We start from the raw sequence: 20315 nt of genomic DNA, 5'->3' as shown, positions 1-20315 counted from the left end.
GGCCAGATCCCTCCTCTTGTGCGCCTTGATCACGGCAGCTTGGGCGCTCTCGACCGTCAGCGGGAAGAATTCTGACAAAAGGGCAAAAGACAATAATAAGTCTCGACATTTTGTTACTATTAGTCGGACAGGTGATCAGATGGAATTTTTTTAGTCAGGACAACTTACTGGTCAGCATGGTGTCGATCTTGACGAGCTCATGCTGGACAAGCTTGAGCAGCCGAGTCTTCTCGGCGTCCTCCTTCTCGGCGGCAACGGCACGGGTCTCAGTCTCGGTGACCAAACCCTTGCACTTTTGCACCTCGTTCTCCAGACGGACCCTCTCATCAGCCTGGGTAGAGAGGGCCAAAGTGAGTTCACCCACCTCGGTCTTATGTGCTTCTGCTTGCGCCTGCAGCCAAGCCATGTCCTCCCGATGCTGATCGGCTAGCTGAGTCTTTTCATCTGTTTGGCAGACATACATTACAAAAGCTAGAGTCTAAGATGAACGAATCCCGAGACCGGGAGGAAGTGATACCTTGGACCTCGGCGACGCGCTTCAGGAGCTCTGCCACTTGGGCATTGTCCCCGGCTGTGAACAAGAGCACATATTAGCTTGCGCAGCACATTGATACTTGAACAGAGATTTTATCACAGTAAAGTATACTTACTTCGGCTCTCGCGGTTAGCCTTCAGAGCCTCGTGCTCCGCCTCCAGCTTCTTGAACTTTGCTAGCAAAGTATTGAAGGTAGCAGTACGTTTGTTCATGCAGGACTGCAAAGCAATGATTCGTAGGTGAGTTTGGTACAGTAAAGAAGTTAGCAATCACAAGCTTTAGGCCGACTATTCTAAACCCGGTCGGAATCTCGGGGAATAACTGTTTGAAGTTTCTAAAGCTTCAGGCCGACTATTCTAAACCTGGCCTGAGTCTCGGGGAATAGGTGTTTGAAGTTTCTCATGCTTCAGGCCGACTATTCTAAACCCGGTCTGAATCTCGGGGAATAACTGTTTGAAGTTTCTAAAGCTTCAGGCCGACTATTCTAAACCCGGCCTGAGTCTCGGGGAATAGGTGTTTGAAGTTTCTCAAGCTTCAGGCCGACTATTCTAAACCCGGCCTGAATCTCGGGGAATAAGTGTTTGAAGTTTCTAAAACTTCAGGCCGACTATTCTAAACCCGGTCAAAATCTCGAGGAATAAGTGTTTTGATGTTTCTAAATGTGTCCGAGCTTGCGTGGCCGTTAAAGCCTCCCTGCAGAAATAAAAAGCTTAGTCATTTGCATAATTTTAAAGAAGGAAACCGACACCAGAGGTTGAGATAATTAGAGCCTTACCCGACGATCAGGGGCTTCGGCTTAGGACCACACGCCGCAGTTTTCTTCCGCTTCACGTTCTGCGGAAGATCTTTCTCGAAGGGGCGCTTTGCAACTGCGCGTTTCTCTCGAACCGGCGCCGCAGCAGCAGCCGGTTCCGACGCCTCAGCGGCAGGCTCGCCCGAGTCGGCTATTTCAGGGATAAAGCAGGAATAATAATTTTGGTTACGAGTGTTATAAGGATTACCAGAAGATGTCGGAGATCCTTACATTCGGTACGGCGAGGGCTGGCATGGGCGATTGGCATGAAGTCCTCCGAGTCCGGGTCCTCGGCGTCAACAGACCTGCGAGAGGCCGCGAAACGCTTGTCGGGGGAGCTCCCGTCCTCGCTGTGCTGAAGAGAAAACCTCTGCATAAAGAATTGAAGTTGAGCCGAGATAAGCCCATGTCAGATAAGTGCTGGCATAAACATATGTCGGATATGTACAGGAGAAAAATGAGAACAGGAATTTACCGGCTGAATGCCGGCATACCCCATGTCCATTGCTCCGACATGTTTGTCTTGGAGATCGCTTTGACCCGACGCCGGACTTCAGCATGACTGAGCTTGAAGGTTGACACTCGGTCTGGGTCGAGTTGGCCGCCGTAAAAACACATCTTGTGTACTCGGCGCTGGAGCGGACAGAGACACCGATGCACGAAGGTGGCCAACAAGTCGTCAGCCGTCATCTCGTTCTCTTTGAGTTCAAGGATGCTGGCGTGGATCTCGTTGACCTCTGGGAGGGTCTCCTTCGGGTCGTAGGTCCAGTTCCTTTTCTCCTCCGAGGGGCCGACTTCGAATCCCAACAGGTTGACTCTGTCGGTATTGGAGGTGTTTCTGACATAGAAAAAGGTCTTGAGCCATTTTTTACAAGACTCGAGACGCTGAATCCGGGGGAAGGCAGAACCTCGGCAAGGAACGACGGTGGCGGCGCCGCATTGGGTCATCGGCTTCGCAGTGCCGGGATTCTCCTTGTCAGGAAGAACCTGTGGCTGGAACATGAAGTACCGAGACCACAGGTCGATGGAGGGCCAGAGGTCGAGATAGCCCTCGCAACAAGTGACGAATGCCAACAGAGTGAGGATGGTATTTGCCGGAAGATGGTGCGGCTGGAGGCCAAAGAAATCTAAGAAAGCCCTAAAGAAATCGCTAGCTGGAACGGCGAAACCACGCTCAAAATGCGCAAGGAAAACAACGTGCTCACCGAGCTCCGGAGTTGGCACAACCTCGTCGCCGAGAACCCGGCACTCGACCTCCTCCGAGATCCGCCGTGAGCGGCAGAGCCACTGGATGTCCGCCGGAGTCACGTCAGAGCCGTCCCGTTCGGAGCTGGCCCTCTCTTCCGCTTGAGCAGCAGGGTCGACGGTGGGGTTGCGGGAAGAGGACGCCATTACAGGAGAACAGATCTAGGGTTTGGAGGTTTTGTTGAAGGTGGTGCTTGCGCGAGACTCAGGCTAGCAAGCTAATGCAGTGGAGGCCCAGATGGATGCGAGCGAATCGACGGCAGCGAGCTTGGAGGTGAGGAACCACGGCGGCGGGCGAGCTTGGTGCTAGCAGTGGCGGCGGAGTGCGCAAGGAACGGGAAGACAGAGGAGAACGAAGGGAGCGAGGAGTGCGAGGAGTGCGAAGGGTTTTTTGCCCACGCCCTCCTCCTCTTCTTATACTCACAGTGCAGTAATGGGGTGCGGGTTTTCCGTGCCCACCACCTTAGTGGTTAACGGGAAGATTGCGCACGATTTGGGACAGTTATTCCCATCAAAGCGCACGCTCGGTTACTGCGCGGCGTGCCGCCGAGAATCCCGCGAGATCTGGGAGGATAAGTGTCTGCGTGGGAACCGAGATCTCTCCCTTAATGGCTCTGTCGGCTTTAATATTCGACGGGACGACACGCTCGCCTCAAAACGCGCGATGGCAGTAACTCATGCCTTATTCTCCCGTTGGCGTAAAGAAGTGTAGAATCCAAGTCACAGGTGGTGTCTATATCGGCAAAAGTGAGTTTTCACCTGTCGGTCATGGAGAAGAAAGAATCCCGGCTGAGGGCTGGATGAGTGCGCCAACCCGGAATGTCGGAATGAATTAATCTCGGCTAGGAGAATCTGGGTTATCCCAACATCCTTTTTGGCCGAACCCAAATAAGCGTTGATGTTCTGTCTATGGGAAATTGTTGCGGTCCAACATTCTTCTCTGCCGGATCACAACAGCTTCGGGGACTAGTGTCGGGGGGGATGACTCCGGGTAGGGTCATAGCGACACAACCCTAGCCGAGATGACGAAGGCAAAGCCGGCATAGCTACCTATGCCAACATCGTAAAATTAAACTAACGCTAAGCCGGCATCCCGGGCGTATGCCGGCATGGTTATCTTGTCTTATGAGTTTGCATGATAAGGACGAGCACTTTGATCTCGGCAATAGCCGAGATCCCTCAACGGTCTTATCCTGACCATGCGGTGCAAAGTAAAGTAGCGCCATCATTATCTCAGAAAAGCAGTCAGCGCCTGCGTACCGATGTCAGGTGACCAGGCTAAAGAAGCACCGAAAGAGAATCTATGACGGAAGCCGGCAGAGGATAGCTGTACCCATTGCAGACTAGCAGGGAAAAGTAAAGTTGTCTTGTCCCCTACGGTACTACCTGGAGGGAACCGAGCCGCGTGCCCAGCGGGGCCCAAGGAAGATGACGTTAGACTTGGCCCACATGTCAGTGTGACATGGGCGGCCTATAAATAGAACCTTACCCCTCTGTAGGAAGGAGGACACTGAGGAGGAGAGCACTTAGGCATCTAGGGTTTTTCCCTTCTTCTTCTTCCTCAAGAATACAGCTCAAAGAGCGCCATTGTAGAGCTTGCCTATCTCGGCTAATACAACAAAGCAGGAGTAGGAGTCTTACCTCGACTAGAGAGATCCGAACCTGGGTAGATCTGTGTGTGCTTGTGTGTTTTGTGCGTGTTTCCCTTCGCGTCCTCCCTCCTCCGGATCCTCCTTCGTCCATTGGCCCCAAGTTAAGCCATCATATGACATCTGCCGTGACACCACCACGACAGTTGGACTCAAACTCAATTATACTAATACGTTCACAACTCGTATTCAAGATTAATACTAACATTGCTATGGTAGAAGGAACTATCCTTTCTGAGGAACCAGATCAGTTGATCTGGGGCCTGCACAGTTATGGAGTGTATACAGTCCAGTCCTTGTATGCTTGGATTACCCCTGTCTATATACCTGCTGTGTGGAAGCTTCATATCCCCCCCCCCCCCAGGGTGCATTTTTTCCTATGGTTGCTTTCACATAATCGCTTGCTCACTAGAGATAATCTCATTAAAAGACAGCATTTAGCTGACATTTCCTGTTTAATGTGCTGTGAGGAGGAATCCATTGATCATCTATTCTTTTCATGTGACATCACTGAATTCCTTTGGATCAACATATCAGCCATGCTGAAATCCCCACTATTACTTGTTATGAATATGTTGCTACCAAGTGGCTTTGTAATACTAAGCATGCTGTCACTAACATGGTCTCTTCTGCTTTTATGTGGACGATGTGGAAAATGCGCAACAATTTGCTTTTTGGGTTACTGATATGGTTTGGCCTACAGGTTATTTGGCACAAGCTGACTCAAATGTTGATGCGCTGTAGAATACTTTGTCCCAGCAGGAACAAAGGTATGCTGGACAGGTGCTTGTCACGGCTGGATCGAGACCAGAACGAGAGAGGCTCCCCAGATCCTGGCATGCTGAAAAAGAGAAGAGTGCTTCTGGCTGGACTGGGAACACCTCAACCTCCTGAGCTGCGGCGTGCGCTCATTACTTGATCGTTTGGTAGATGTGTGTAGCGCGTGTGCTGGGAGCAAGACTAGTTTCTATCGAGTTTTTTTTACTGTTTTCTGTACTCTTCCCATTAGGGCTGTTGCTGGTATCTGCTGAACGCTGCTGTAAAACTGTGGTTTCATTTTCAATGAAAATGGAAAGGGGCGGGGCTTGTGGCTCCAAAAAAAAAGAGATTGAGACTTTCAGCAGAGACAAGGCGACGACAACGAACCAACTAATTAACCATGAAGAACCATGCATGGTAGCTAGGCAGAGTGGCGCCCGGCCGACCTTTAGCCGAAAAGCATCTGGGCGTGCCGGCGCAGCTTCTTGCGAACGACGCAGATGGTGTCTGCTGCGACGTCCTTGTAGGTGACAGGCTGACAGCCATCCTCTCAGGATTAGTGGCATGGGCGACCATGTAGACGATGCCCGCACGGCCACGGAGTGGCCGTTGTGGTGCACGTCGAGGCCACTCTCCTCCAGCCGCCCGCTCTGCCTTGGCAAGCTCCTGCTCGATCCCCGTGGATCCCATACAGTATCCCCAAGCGCCGGACGTGGCTGGACGCTCGCACGGCGCTGACGCCCGCGGCTTTGCCCCCGGAGCCACCCGAGACCGAGCTTGAGCTCCACGCTCACCATCGAGCGCCGAGAATGGTGGGATCCATGGCGGCGGCGGCTTAATTGGCGTCTGTCTAGGGGTAGATCCCGATCGATCCTACACTCTCTGGAGCATTGTGTAAGCTTGCTTCCTTTTACGCGCACCCTAAATTAACTGGCCGTAGGTCCACGATCGACCCAATGTTGGATGTGATCCAAATTCCAGTGGCCGGAAGTTCCGGCCCAACTTCTGGCCGAACCTCCGAATGCTCTCTGTTACTTTTCGGGAAATTGCGGAGCTTGTTGCGGAACTTCCGGATATTCAAGAATATGCGGAACTTTCGGCCTCAAACCGGAACTTCCGGTGTGACTGTTACGGATCTGACTTGCCCTAATGCTTCTGATATATATACCTCTTGTAAGCCGCCGTTTTGTGCAGAGTTTGCACGAGTTGAGTTCGTAAAATCTCTCTGGCGTTGTAAACACTACCCATATAGTGAAGTTTTCGCTGGCTGGCGCCCGTGGTTTTTCCTTCTCGTTGTTTGAGAGGGTTTTCCACGTTAAATCCGTGTGTCCTTGTGCTGTGATTTCTTCTTCGTTCTTCGTTCTTGCTTGTCGCGTTCATAACAAGTGGTATCAGAGCCCCAGGTTCCGCCTAGGGTTTGCAACATGTCTACCTTGAAGTTCGATCTGCCGCAGCTGGACTACACCACACGATTCTCGTTGTGGCAAGTGAAGATGCGGGCGAATTCTCGCCCAAACTTCAGATCTGGATGAAGCTCTTGATTCCTTCGGCAAGAAGGATGAAAAGGAGTGGACTGCCGAAGAGAAACGCAAAGATCGTAAGGCTATGTCATTGATTTAACTTCATCTATCCAATAATATTTTGCAAGAAGTGTTGGAGGAGAAATCAGCAGTAGCCCTGTGGCTGAAACTAGAATCGATCTGCATGTCTAAAGATCTAACCAGTAAGATGCATGTAAAGATGAAGTTGTTCACCCATAAGCTGCAAGAAGATGGATCGGTAATATCTCATATAACTGTTTTTCGAGAGATAGTTTCTGACTTGCAAGCTTTGGAGGTTAAGTATGATGATGAGGATTTAGCCATCTTACTCTTATGCTCGTTGCCTAGTTCCTTTACAAATTTCCGCGATTCAATTCTTTATAGTCATGACTCTCTAACCCTTAATGAGGTTTTAGAAGCACTTAGACAGAAAGAAAAGATGAAGTCTATGGTGCAGACCGATGGGTCTTTTTCAAAGGCAGAAGCTCTGCAGGTTTGTGGCAGGACCGAGCAGAGAAACAACAACTACGGCAACCGAGATAAGAGCCGAGACGGAAAAACTCGTTCAAAGTCCCGTGGAAAAGATAAGTTCTGCAGGTATTGTAAGAAAAATAATCATGTCATTGAAGATTGTTATAAACTGTAGAACAAGGAGAAAAGGAACGGTACCTACAAACCGAAAGATAAGTCCGATGGTACTGGTAAGGCCGCTGTCGTTTCTACCGACAGCTCTGAGGGTGATTGCCTCGCTGTTCTTGCTGCTTGTGCTTCCTGTGATGATGAATGGATTCTTGATACAGCATGTTCCTTTCATATTTGTTGTAACAAGAATTGGTTCAGTTTTTATGAGTCTGTGCAGACTGGAGATTTTGTGCGTGTGGGCAATGACAATCCTTGTCATATTGTTGGCGTTGGGTCCATTCAAATCAAGACCCTCACTACAAGGGAAAAGGGTTTTTTTGACAGTGCACTTCTGTCATGTAATGTGCTCTAAGCGTCACGGAAATGATCTTGGTGACAGTATTTGAGCGTCACGCAGAACGTCATGGATTCAGCGTCATAGAATCTCCGGCATGACGGTTTGCATTTCGAGCGTCACTGAATCTGGCACATTACATGACAGTTTCCGAGAGCGTCATATATTGTAGTAGTCTATGACACTCTATGTTCGTCTTGGATGTGTTGAAATTAGGTCATGAATGAGAATATTCGATGACACAAATATGGTTGGGTGTCATATATTTGATTAGACCATGACGTTTTAGAACAATGCCAGAAGTGTATGATCCCAATTTGTGTGACGTTTCCTGGCTGTCATGGTATGAAATTCAGATTATTTGATTTACATCGCAATTTAAATTCAAATAGCTGAAATATTTATAGAATATGATCTCACAGCATATTCATATCCAGAGCAGTAATTTCATGACATATATCCAAAACAGTAATTTTTAATATAATGCAAACTCATATCCAGATCAAACAATACTTTCACTGAATTAAATATCACAAAGCATCAACAAGTCTGATGCCATCATCAATTAACACAACTTGCACCCAATGGAAAATAGAACCTGAACTAAGTTCACATCACAGAAGTACTATTATTAAGACAACCTAAGAACCAAAAGATAGCTACTGGCATAATACTATACTCTGCAACCCAAAAGAACCATTTCAGATCTGAACACACAATCAAGTGCTATTGATCTCAGATTTCGGCTATGGGTTTGGTATTGCACTTGAGGTTGCTGAATCTTGAGCCTGTTGCCTTAAGAGATATCCCAGAACTGCATCCATTTCTTGTTGCTTCTTTTCCAAAGCACCATTTTTCTCTTGCTGGCTATTTTTCATGTTTTCAATTTCTTCTTGATGCTTCTTTCTGATTTCTTCTAGCTCTTCCTGTTGTCTTCTTCTTAAATCTTCAATCTCCATTTGTTGTGTTTGAAGCCTTGAGCTGAACTGCTCCTGCTGCCTTTCCTGTGCCTCTCCTGCATCCCTCTCTTGTGTGTGCAACCTTTCTTGTAGCTCCTGTATTTTCCTTGCTGAAGCAGTGGGAGGCCTCCTCAAGCTTGCTGGGAAACCAAGGTTTGCAAGGAAGGTGCTTGACGAGCTCGTTTCCCTCAGAACTTCTGCCACAATTTGAGTGTCACTTTTGGACGTTGCACCATCAGATTGACACTCCATCTATTTTGCTTGCATAGCAGACTGCAGAATAAAGTAGATCATTTAGAAGTAAAAAATGTCTTCATATCAACCTAACCAAAGTCAGCAGAAACCTCTCTTTTACTTTATGCAAGTACAACAGTAGCAGCACTGCAATGAAATGAACTAATAGATAGTACCAACAGTAGCAGTGCAGAGAAAATAACTTGTAGATAGTAGCAGCACTGCAAAGAAAGTAACCCGTAGATAGTAGCAGCAGCAACGGTAGTGCCAACACAACAACAAAATTAAATAATGAATTTATTAGCAGCAGGAGCGATGAAGAACACATGCAGAAGCAGCGGCCTCTTTCATTCAAATTAAGTCGGGTGTGACAACTGTTTGTAAACATAATTATGTAAAAGAGAAGAAACTTACATGAGCTGCTGTTGCGTTTGCACTCATGGAGCCATCCTTTTTAGTGTGGCTTTCTTTGTAAAAGTCTACGACATCTGGTTCTTCATTGTTGTACTTCGCCTTCTACAAAATATGGGAAATGTACTATTAACTATCTGCACATTCATAAATTGAAATAAGGCAAAGATTGAGAGAATAGAAATATTACACAAAAGGTGAGGTGGGCCACATAGCTCCTAGACCCAGTACATTGATGTTGCCTCACGCCTTCTCTATTCTGTTTGTTCTTTGCACAAAAGTCTCTACATAAAGGATAGATATGCTAAGTAATTACTTCATATAGCGATATAATTATTTCTGCTTGTGGTTTTGCAGAACAAACCTGGAAATCTGGATTGGACCATCTGTTGCACAATAATTCCCAATTATCTCGGCTCATCTTTGGTGGGACGTTTGCTAATCTTTTATCAGGGGAGACCTTCGTGAAGTAGTCACGCTTTAGCTTGTACCGGTGATTGCGAACACCCTTCTGGATTATCCTAGTGCATACATCTTGTGCAAGTTCACTGTCCTTATCCATGTCAAACTTATTCTGCGAAAGCAAAATGAGATGGAAGTATGTTTAGGGAAAAGTACCGGTTGTATGCGTAAGTAGTAAACACAATCTTGAAATGTGAAGAACTCAAGGAAATAAAGACTTGATCATATGCAAGCATGCTTAGACAGAACAATTACATATATATAAAATTTTGCAGCTCATAATTAAGTAGTTTTGTGTGTTCTCACCGCAACAGACTTAATAGCATTTGGAACTACATTTTTAAGTTCTTTATCTTTGTATTCCTTCCAGTGCCGCACAAGAGGCATATTTTTTCGGATGTGAATACCACACTCAGAACTTAGCTTCGAAGCTTGGTTTGGGTCTGGTGGCCTTGATTTTCCTTCTTTAAATTCAATGTGCATCTTTGCACCACCATTCCTTCTGGAATAGTCCTGCAGACCATGCCCCATAGTTTCTCGACGTCTACCTCTCTTTTTGTTTAGCAAGATGGGCTGTGAATCTACATGACAGGATAGAATATGAAATTGGAGGATACTATACATGGAAATAGCAAGTAAAATTAATTTCCTAGTGCATGCTTATACCTTGTGTTGTTGCTGGAACAATGTCATCACTGATTCCTTGACTATCATTAGCTGGTGTACCCACTGGTGAATTGCTACCTCTAGAATTACAAGGATCAACATGGGACCTGCTTGCAGGACTTGGTCTGGGTTGATGAGGCTGAGCTTCAGTTTGACTGGTTGGGTTGGTCAGCAACAATTTTGCTGTTGATCTTGTAGATCTTGTTGATGTGTGGGTTGCGGTGCTCTTGGATATGTTATGCTTTGTATGAGGTGGCAATCTTGAAGACTTGGCTTTCTGGTAGGACAACGTGACCAGAGATTAATGAACCAATATTAATATTTAAAGATAACACACAACATGTATATTAGCAACAGAAAAACTTTCAAAGTGGTGAAATATGCATGTCTATACCATCTTTGCTCTTGGCCTTGCATCTGCATTTGGTTCATCCTCTTCATTTGAATGTTCTTCATCATCAGTTGGATCATAATTAGATGACTGATCAGTGCTATCCTCTTGAACATCTGCATGACGAGGAGTACCATATACAATGCTCCGAGCAAGCTTAGTTATTTCAGGTAAAGTAGGAATGCCCCTTGATGCCATCAGAATGTTGTTTTGCCTCATTCTCTCCCTCCTAGCCAACTCATAGGCAGGTACTTCTTCACTCATTGCAACTGTTCTACAACCAAGATTGTAACTAGGTGAAAATGGGAAGGACTGTCAGAACTAATAGCAATATAGTAGAATTCTAACAGAGATAGTCTAAGAGGTAAGAACAAGAAGGGCTTGAGGATTTATGCATGAGCATGGGTACTGTCAGTACCAACAAGGCAACATATACATGAAAATCTTGTGCAATCCTATTGCAAATCAACCAAATTATCATGAACCCTAGATCATAAACCATAGCTTTTTCGCACAGATAATGAACCAGATAACTTTGTAACCCAATTGAAACTCTGTACAGATGAACAATAGTATTAATTTCGCCCCCAAATCTTGCTGTAATTTTTTTTCGCCCCCAAATCTTTTCCATAGATGATGAACCGTAGCATGCTGTCCACAAAACAAGAACCCTCGATGATGAACCCCATGCTCCCTGAAATCATAAACCCAATTTTGTTGTCCTCATCCCACCCCACCCAGCCCCCAATTGAAACAGCACACATACGAGCAGTACACTTAATTTTGCCCCCAAATCAATAGATGAGGAATCATGGTTGCTGTCCCCGAAACAAAGTCATGAACAAACTTCTTCCCCCACACCGTACAATTTTTCCCCAAAATGGTGAATCCTAACATGCAAATCAAAGTGGGGGAGAGAAGAGACTGCAGTGACCTGATCACAGGGGAGAGCACGACGTCGAGCGCTATGCCGGGGAGGGGGTCTGCCGTCGACTGGCGCTGGCGGCGGCAGGGCCTCAGGTCCAAATTGGATGGAGCGGAGAGAGATCGAGGGAGGTGGGCACAGAGATGGAGAAAGAGGGGATACAAATTTCTTTTATATGGCTGGCTGTATGTACAGCTGACGAGTGGGGACACTCCGCGCGGAGTGGAGGGAGCGAAAAATATTTTGACGCAATTGCGCGCGGAATGGGGAAATTGCGCGCGCTCCTAAAAAAATAAAAACTGCTCGTGGAGCGGAAATAAAATTATTTTGGCGGGACCTGTGCAGGGACTTTTTGGATTTTGGAAATACATAAATAAATGGAAAAAAAAATCAACCCATTAAAAGATCGGAAATACAACAATATAGATCGACCGATTACAAGATCGGAAATACAACAAAACTTTTTAAAATCTTGGGAGACTTTAAAAAATGCTTTTTAAACATAGAACATACCAATTGAGATCAGAAAAGTCTTAGAATTGAACATCATTTCTAGTATTCCCTCCGTCCAACAAAGGATGTCTCAACTTTAACTAAATTTAAATGCATCTATACAGTAAGTCATGTCTAAATACATCCAAATTTTGACAAATTTGAGACATCTTTTGTTGGACGGAGGGAGTATGTTGTTTGATCCATGCAGAAAAAGTCTAGATCATGTTGGATAAATATTCACTAAAAAGATCACAGGCTCTTGTATCTAAGAGACATTCAATGAGATTGATCAATTACAAGACAATATACAACAAAACGACTTTTTCGCCAAGATTTTGGACCAATACTATGAGTTGTTGCAAACAAATTAGATCCTTTTGACCATATTTAGGTTGATCTCTATTTTTTCATGAAAAATTTCAGAAAATGCTTTTTAAACAAAGAGAGTAGCAAATGAGATCAGAGAAGTCTTGGAATTGGAAATCATCTCTAATATGTTGTTTAGTTCACACAGAAAAGTCTGAATCATGTTGGATAAATATTCATTACAAACATCACAGGCTGGCTATGGTATCTAAGAACATTCAGTAAGGATCCATTACAAGACAATATACAACCAAACCTTTTAAAAATCGTTTGGACCTATATTGCGACCTGGTGCAAAAAAAAAGATCCTTCTGACCATATTTGGGTCGATTCTATTTTCTTTGATGAAAAATGCTTTCTTAACATAGAAAGTAGCAAATGAGATCATAAAAGTATTAGAATTGGGAATCATCTCTAATATGTTGTTTAATTCACACAAAAAAAATTAAGTCATCTTAGATAAATATTCATTACAAAAAGTGTGCACTATGTTTAGTTCTCTTTTGCTCCGGTAAAGAGGTAAAATCTGGCGTTCCCTTACTTTGACAACAAAATGTTTACAGCCCAACGGTACAACACGCTATCTCGTCTCGCCCATTGAACTGAGGTTACTGGTTCGACCCCCTGTGCTTACTCATGGACAAGTTTTCAATTTTATTTTACTGCATCGCGGTCCCGCATCAGCTTCTCCTTCCCCGGCGACGTCAGCACCTACGATGCCAAGGGCAGCCGCAGGTCACAAGCCCCCTGCGTCCTCCTCGTCTTCTTTGTGAATCACATTGATAGAAATATTATTTATGCCAAGGTTGAAGCAATTGCTCATAGGAATATCAATAAGCCTGTAACATCCTCCAATAGGAACCTAAGCAAAGCCTGTAATATTCAGTTCAGTTCATGTGCAGGAGGAGCTGAGCCGACAACAACCATCACAGGAGCTCTTAGCTTCTCTTGTACACATCTCAACTAGATGAAACTGCAATAGTGCCTTTTAATTTATATTCAGAAACTTTAGTAAAGTAAAGCAGTTCAGTTCAAGAAACTAAAACTGAAACTTTACCAAAATCTATCAACCTACTAACTTTAGTTTCCTAAAACTGAAAGTTGTACATATGCTGTTACAAATTTCACTTGAACCTTATGTTGTACTGAAACTGAAACTTTACTGAAATCAGTTTACTGAAAATTTCCTAAGATACTAGCCTAGTATTGTGTTGAGAAAATATGTCAACAATTGCCCCAAATTTACTTTTGTAGGAATCTGAAAAGAGAAAGAGAATGCTTGGAAAAATCCAGCAGACAACAATTCATCATTTAAACGTCATATGGCTTACAATCACTACAAAGATCGAATTGTTCGATGTAGATAACTAATCCCTAGTCATCATCACTTTCATGCTCTGAATTGTTTGCTTCCTCACCATCACCAGCAGCTTCATCATCATCACTGCTGCTGATTTCTTCATGCTCAGTAGCCCCTACATCATCCATTGTTTGACCATCAGCATCACTTGCAGCTTCATCATCAGGATCAGATCGTTGTTCGTCATTTACTTCTCCTTCGACATCCTGCACAATAAAATTTGATGAGGAGTTGTCTTCCTGATATGCATCTTGGTTCCCTTGATCAATATCTTCGCCATTTTCGCTTTCGAGAACATCATAGACATGTCTAAGTGTGTACGTCTGCAACACTTTCCAACTTTTACCAAACCTAGTGTCATCCATGTAAAACACTGTTTTTGCTTGGCTTGCCAAAATGAATGGGTCATTCTTGTACTTCAGTGCAGATGCAGAGGTATTAACACTTTTAAAATAGCCATCATCTCTCAAGCCATTTTTCTTTGTATCAAGATCAAACCAATCACACCGGAACAGAAATACCGATCTATCGCCATGCTTGTTTTTCAGGTACTGCAACTCAAGAACCTGCTTTAGCACACCGTAGTACTCCTTCTCTACACCATTATGATCCGGTGCAATGGTTAGGATGCCAGAATTTTGAGTTCTTCTGTTTTTCTCACGATCCACAGTATGGAACCTCACACCATTGACATTGCAGGCAGAGTGGACAAGCACACGCTTGTCTAGTCCAAACGCAAGTGAGTGTAAATCATCAGAAACCTCCGGATCTCCCTGAGAATATAATTTTTCAATCTGTTCCAAAATGGTACCGTGTTACTTATGCACAAGTTAATAATTTAGAATAATTGCTTCATGCAAAAAATAACATACATGCTTCCGAAACCAGCGAGGAACTCCTTCTCAACCGTCTCGTCAATGTTATTGACACCCCTGCCTAGTAGTTCTTCTCGGCAAACACTACAAAAACACACAAAGAAAATTACATATCATTTACGAATGCTACGGTATTTTGCAGTATTGACAAAAACCAGGGGCGTTTAGCAGTCGCAGCTTTTGTTTCGAATTATGTAAATTTAGCAACCGTAATACTTAAAAAAAACTGAGCTACCAAACGGACATACTTCTGTGCAAGATGGAAAAAGGAACTTACTTAACATACTTCTGTGCTTCGGTACAGTTGTCAATAACATACCATACCATTTTTTCATATTCCTTTTCAAAATATTTGAGTCTGCAAGCCCCAAAGGCTTTTGCAGCAACTGAAAAAACTGGTAATTCAGCAGGATCAACAACTCTCTTCCCATCCCTGTTCCTTTCATCTTTGTTAAATCTTGTTTCTACATCATCATTCAAAAATCTGGAGCAATAGATCATGCATTCGTCCACGACGTAGGTCTCTGCAATTGACCCTTCCAGTCTTGCTTTGTTTCTCACCGTTCCCTTTAGGTAACCAAGTCTACGCTCCACCGGGTACATCCAGCCATAATGGACAGGGCCCCTTTGAATTGCCTCGTCGGGTAGGTGAACTGCTAGATGAACCATAACATCAAAGAAAGCAGGGGGAAAAATCTTCTCAAGCTTGCAAAGGATGAGTGGAATTTTATCTTTCAATCGATGCAATACATCAAGCCTAAGAGTTTTGGAGCACAACTGTTTAAAAAAATTCCCCAGTTCAGTAATAGCTTCATAGATGTCTTGTCTCACAAGCCCTCTAAGCCCAGCTGGTAGGACACGCTGCAGCAGTATATGGCAGTCATGGGTCTTTAAATCATGTACTTTACATGCATCAAGATCCACACATCTTGCTAGGTTAGCAGCATACCCATCTGGAAATTTCACATTGACCAAAAACTGACACAACTTCTTCTTATTTTCCTTACTCAGCGTGTAGCAAGCAGGTGGCTTCTCAAATCCTCCCTTTCCATCTGTTCTCATGTGCAACTTTTTCCTTATTCGCAAATCTTCCAAATCTTTCCTAGCATTTGTGGTATCCTTCGATTTTTTATCAATCTCAAGAAGGGTACCAAGGATATTATCACATATATTCTTCTCAATGTGCATTACATCAAGGTTGTGTGGTAACTTGAGTTTTGACCAATATGGCAGGTCATAAAAGCTCACTTTTTGACTCCAGTTTGGTGTACCTTTCTCTGCGCGTTTTCGCTTCTTAAAATCTGGATGCTTCCCAGGTTTGTAGTCTTCAACTTTCCCTAACTTCTCCATCACTTCTTCAATTGTGAATTTCCTAGGTGGCCCTCTTCTCTCAGCCTTCCCATTGAAAAGTTTGCTTGTCCTAAAATGATGGTTAGTGGGAAGGAACCTTCGATGCCCAACATATCCAATTTTGTTTCTCAATGACTGCGAGCAAGGGTTCTCATCGCAATGCACACAAGCATAAAACCCTTTTGTGCTACGCCCTGATATAGTGGCAAGTCCTGGATAGTGATGGATGGACCAAAGAATTGCAGCATGGAGAGGAAATCTTTTTCCTGTCAACGCATCAAACGTGTCTACACCTTCCCAAAGCTTCTTCATATCTGCCATCAGTGGCTTCATGTAAACATGAAAATCTTTTCCAGGTGATTTTCTTCCAGGAATAAGCAAAGCCATCATGAAATTGGATTGGTCCATACACATCCAAGGAGGGAAATTGTATGGAATCACAAAAACAGGCCACATCCTGTATGAACTACCCATTCCAAAAGGGTTGAACCCATCTGTGGCAATACCTAGCTTCAAGTTGCGTGGATCTCTAGCAAACCAACCATACTCACTGTCAAATCCTTTCCAAGCTTCACCGTCGGCCGGATGCCTCATAACATCTTTATCAACAACCCTCTTCACCTTATGCCACATAGCCATTTCTGCAAGAAACTTTGACGCGAAGAACCTTTGAAGCCTTGGAATAATAGGAAAGTATCGGAGCACCTTCTGAGGAACTTTCTTCTTACCATGCGTGTCTTTCCATCTTGATGTCCCACAAGTTGGACAATGATCGTGATTTGCATATTCCCCCCAAAATAATTCACACTCATACTTGCAAACATGGATTATCTCATAATCCAGTCCAACATCACGAAGCACACTCTTAGCTTCACTGTATGATTTTGGCACCAAATTTCCATTAGGACATGCCAGATTGAACAGCTTAAGGAACCCATCAAATGCTGCATTTGTTACCCGGTTGTAGGACTTCACATGGAGAAGCTTGATAATGAATGACAACCGAGTGAAGTTTGTGCATCCATCATAAAGCTCTTTCTTTGCTTCTTCCATCAGATTTGCAAATAGGTTAGGCTGACCATCAGCTTGCCTTCCAGATCTGTACAGGTCATCTAACAAATTTGAAACATCATCACGATTTCCTTGATCGTATCCATCATCATCTGATTGATATCCAGCATCCTCAAAATTATGACCTTCATCATCAGTCAACTCTTCCCCATGATGGACCCACCTTGTGTATCTGCTGTCCATACCATTACAGAGTATGCGTTCCCTCACCTCCGATTGGCTGAGGCTTTCTAGATTGAGGCAGTGACGGCATGGGCACAATATGTCATCAGTTTTGTTGAAGTGTTGCTGAACGCATGACATAAACTGGTCAACACCGTTTAGGTATGGTGTGCTGAACTTTTTCCCATGTATCCAACTTCTATCCATTATCTACATTAAGAAATATCACAGAATTAATAAGGGACAGTTTACCTAGCTGTTACAAACATAAAACAAATATGTTCTTTCATCTAAAGAATCAACTTGTAGAAGCTGAAATAAGCATCAGAGAATCAACTAAAAGCTACACACTTTACTGCTCCTTAGTTATTGTTTTAAGGCAATTATACTTCCATTTTTCTTCAAGTGATTGATACGAATATTTATTGTAAGTGATTGATATAAATATAACAACTTGACACCTGGGTAATAGGCAACAATATTTTTCTAAAAGTTCATAGCACATGTATGCATGTCTCAATTTGAAGAGCTTAACTACAAAAATTGGGCAAGGCATAAACCACATTTCCGTGCAAATACAAGAAATATATCAATTAATCATGGGTCATGAATCGAATGACCTGTTCCAAATTATATCTTGCATGGTGGGCACAATATTTAGTCTTTGTATATGTATCTTGTCATGCAACTTAAATTGCTATTAATTTATCACTAGAATTTATTCCCAGTTAATTTATTTATATCTTATCTTTCTGTTGGCTTTCTTTGCAGGTAAATGTTTGCCAGGATTTTTTAAGTAACACAACAGAAGGTAGTAAGGAAAAACATCAAGAGTAATGATGATAGGGAGCTCCTGTGCCATTATCCACATGAACAGTAGCTAGATTCCAACTAGTTACAAGAAAATGTTAAGAATTTTACATGTTTGACCATTGCAGTGTGTATCCTTTTTATTAACGTACAGCTCAATTGTATACTGTAAACTACAGTTGCTCTTCAGGAATAAAAAGAAAAATTTCTAGTCAAGAACAGAGGAGAGCCAAATTCCTATAAGAACACAAAGACAATCAAACTTATCTACCGAATTGACCAGTGCTGCCAATTTCATTCAGAAATTTATGAATGTGTGGTGTACACACACACACTTATGAATGGAGCTCTGACGCACATGGTCGCCGTGCCCCCTCACAGCAGCCCCTTTCACCTTGCTTCTTTCTCCGCGCACAACCCTCCCCTCCGCTTCCAGCCAAGCCTGGCCTCCTTTCCTCGCCCCGCTGCGTGCAGCCGACCGTCGCCTCCTCTCACTGCAGCGCTGCCCCGCCGAGTGCAGCCAAGGGCCTCCCCGCGGCCCCGCCCCGCCGAGCACAGCCGAGGGCCACGCCTCCCCACCTCGCCGCGCACAGCCGAGGTCCTCCCCTCGCCACGCCCTTCACCAGTTCCCCTCCCCCGGTAGCTGGATCTGTACGAGACAGGAGAAAGGGATTTCTCTTGGACAGCAGGATGTGGGAGAGAGGTAATTGAAGACGAGAACAATTTGGTGATCAAAGACGGGATTGATTTGGTCAAAAGATCGTTAAGATCAACGACCAGGCCGATACTGTCATGCATTAGACCAAAACCGTCACCTAAATACACACTGCATTCTCAGCCCTGGCCAAGATAAACTATGACGGTCAGCGCAAACATAAGTACGACAGTTTGTCCAATAACGTCACATGTCGTGTGGGCCCCACTTGACTAATTAGACGCCATGTCCAGAGCGTCACCTATTCTCTATTTCTATGACGGTAAAGCCAAGTGTCAAGAGGATTTTTGTCATGAAATACGGTTTCTCTTGTAGTGCCTGATGGCATGACACGCACGTTGAAAGAGGTGAAACACATACCAAGTATGGCAAGAAATTTGATCTCACTCAGTACCATGGACTGTGACGGGTACAAGTACGCCGGTGGGCGTAGACTTCTGAAGGTATCTAGAGATTCTCTCATTAACATGATAGGTGATATGAATTCTGCCAAATTATATGTTCTTAGAGGTAGCACTTTGCTTGGTTTTGCTGCTGCCGTTACACCTAATGATTCTGATGATTGTGCAAAAACGAATATGTGGCATATGCGTCTTGGGCATATGAGTGAACATGGGATGACAGAGTTGGTCAAGAGAGAGCTCATCGATGGTTGCAACTTGAGTAAGCTTGAGTTTTGTGAGCACTGCGTTTATGGTAAGCACAAAAGGGTTAAGTTCATTTCTTTCGTTTATACCACCAAAGGCATATTAGATTATGTGCATGCTGATGTTTGGGGACCCTCCCGTAAGACTTTTATTGGTGGTGCTAATCAAGAAAAGTTTGGCCTTATTTTCTAAAACACAAGTCTGATGTTTTTGGTGCTTTTAAGAAGTGAAAAGCTATGGTAGAATAGCAAACTGAAAGGAAGGTAAAAATTTTGCGTACTGATAATGGTGGTGAATTTGTTTCTGATGAGTTCGAGGAGTTTTCAGCAACGATGGTGTTGTTAGGCACTACACGGTTGCCCGTACTCCACAGCAAAATGGCGTGACTGAACACATGAATAGAACCATCATATCAAGGGCCTGTTGCATGCTGTCCAATGCAGGTTTGGGCAGACGTTTTTGGGCTGAGGCAGCTTCCACCGTATGCTACCTCATAGACAGGTCACCTTCTATTCCACTTGACAAGAAAACTCCCATTGAGGTATGGTCTGGTAAACCTGCTGATTATTCATAGTTGAGAGTTTTCGGTTGCACCGCTTATGCTCACGTTGATAATGGAAAGCTAGAGCCTAGAGCTGTTAAGTGCATTTTTCTTGGCTATGGTTCTGGAGTTAAAGCTTTCAGGTTGCGGAATCTTGAAACTAAAAAGATTTTGCTGAGCAGGAATGTTGTTTTTAATGAAAAAATTATGCATCATGATACTTTGTCTACTGATGCCTCTCGCATTGAAGAGGAGAGACTTAAAGTGCAGGTGGAACACGTTGATGAAATTGTTGACAACGATGATGCTCAGGTTGATCATGGTAATGATGATGGAAACAATGATGATAACAATGATGATATTGTTCCACCCTCACA

At 44.1% G+C, this 20315-nt stretch overlaps 1 protein-coding gene across 1 annotated transcript; it reads right to left on the bottom strand.

Moving 5' to 3' along the window:
- Positions 1 to 13781: 13781 nt before the first annotated feature.
- On the bottom strand, positions 13782 to 17246 carry LOC100826217. The gene is made up of 3 exons (XM_010234839.1): positions 14962 to 17246; positions 14636 to 14726; positions 13782 to 14540 (listed from the first exon to the last, which is right to left on the bottom strand). Exons 1-3 carry the CDS (start codon positions 17244 to 17246, stop codon positions 13782 to 13784), a joined length of 3135 nt encoding a protein of 1044 aa, XP_010233141.1.
- Between the last annotated feature and the right edge of the window lie 3069 nt (positions 17247 to 20315).

Source organism: Brachypodium distachyon, chromosome 2 (assembly GCF_000005505.3).
Source record: "Brachypodium distachyon strain Bd21 chromosome 2, Brachypodium_distachyon_v3.0, whole genome shotgun sequence".
NCBI lineage: Eukaryota > Viridiplantae > Streptophyta > Magnoliopsida > Poales > Poaceae > Brachypodium > Brachypodium distachyon.
Note: the sequence above shows the minus strand (reverse complement) of the source record. Positions and strands in the feature narration are given on the sequence as shown.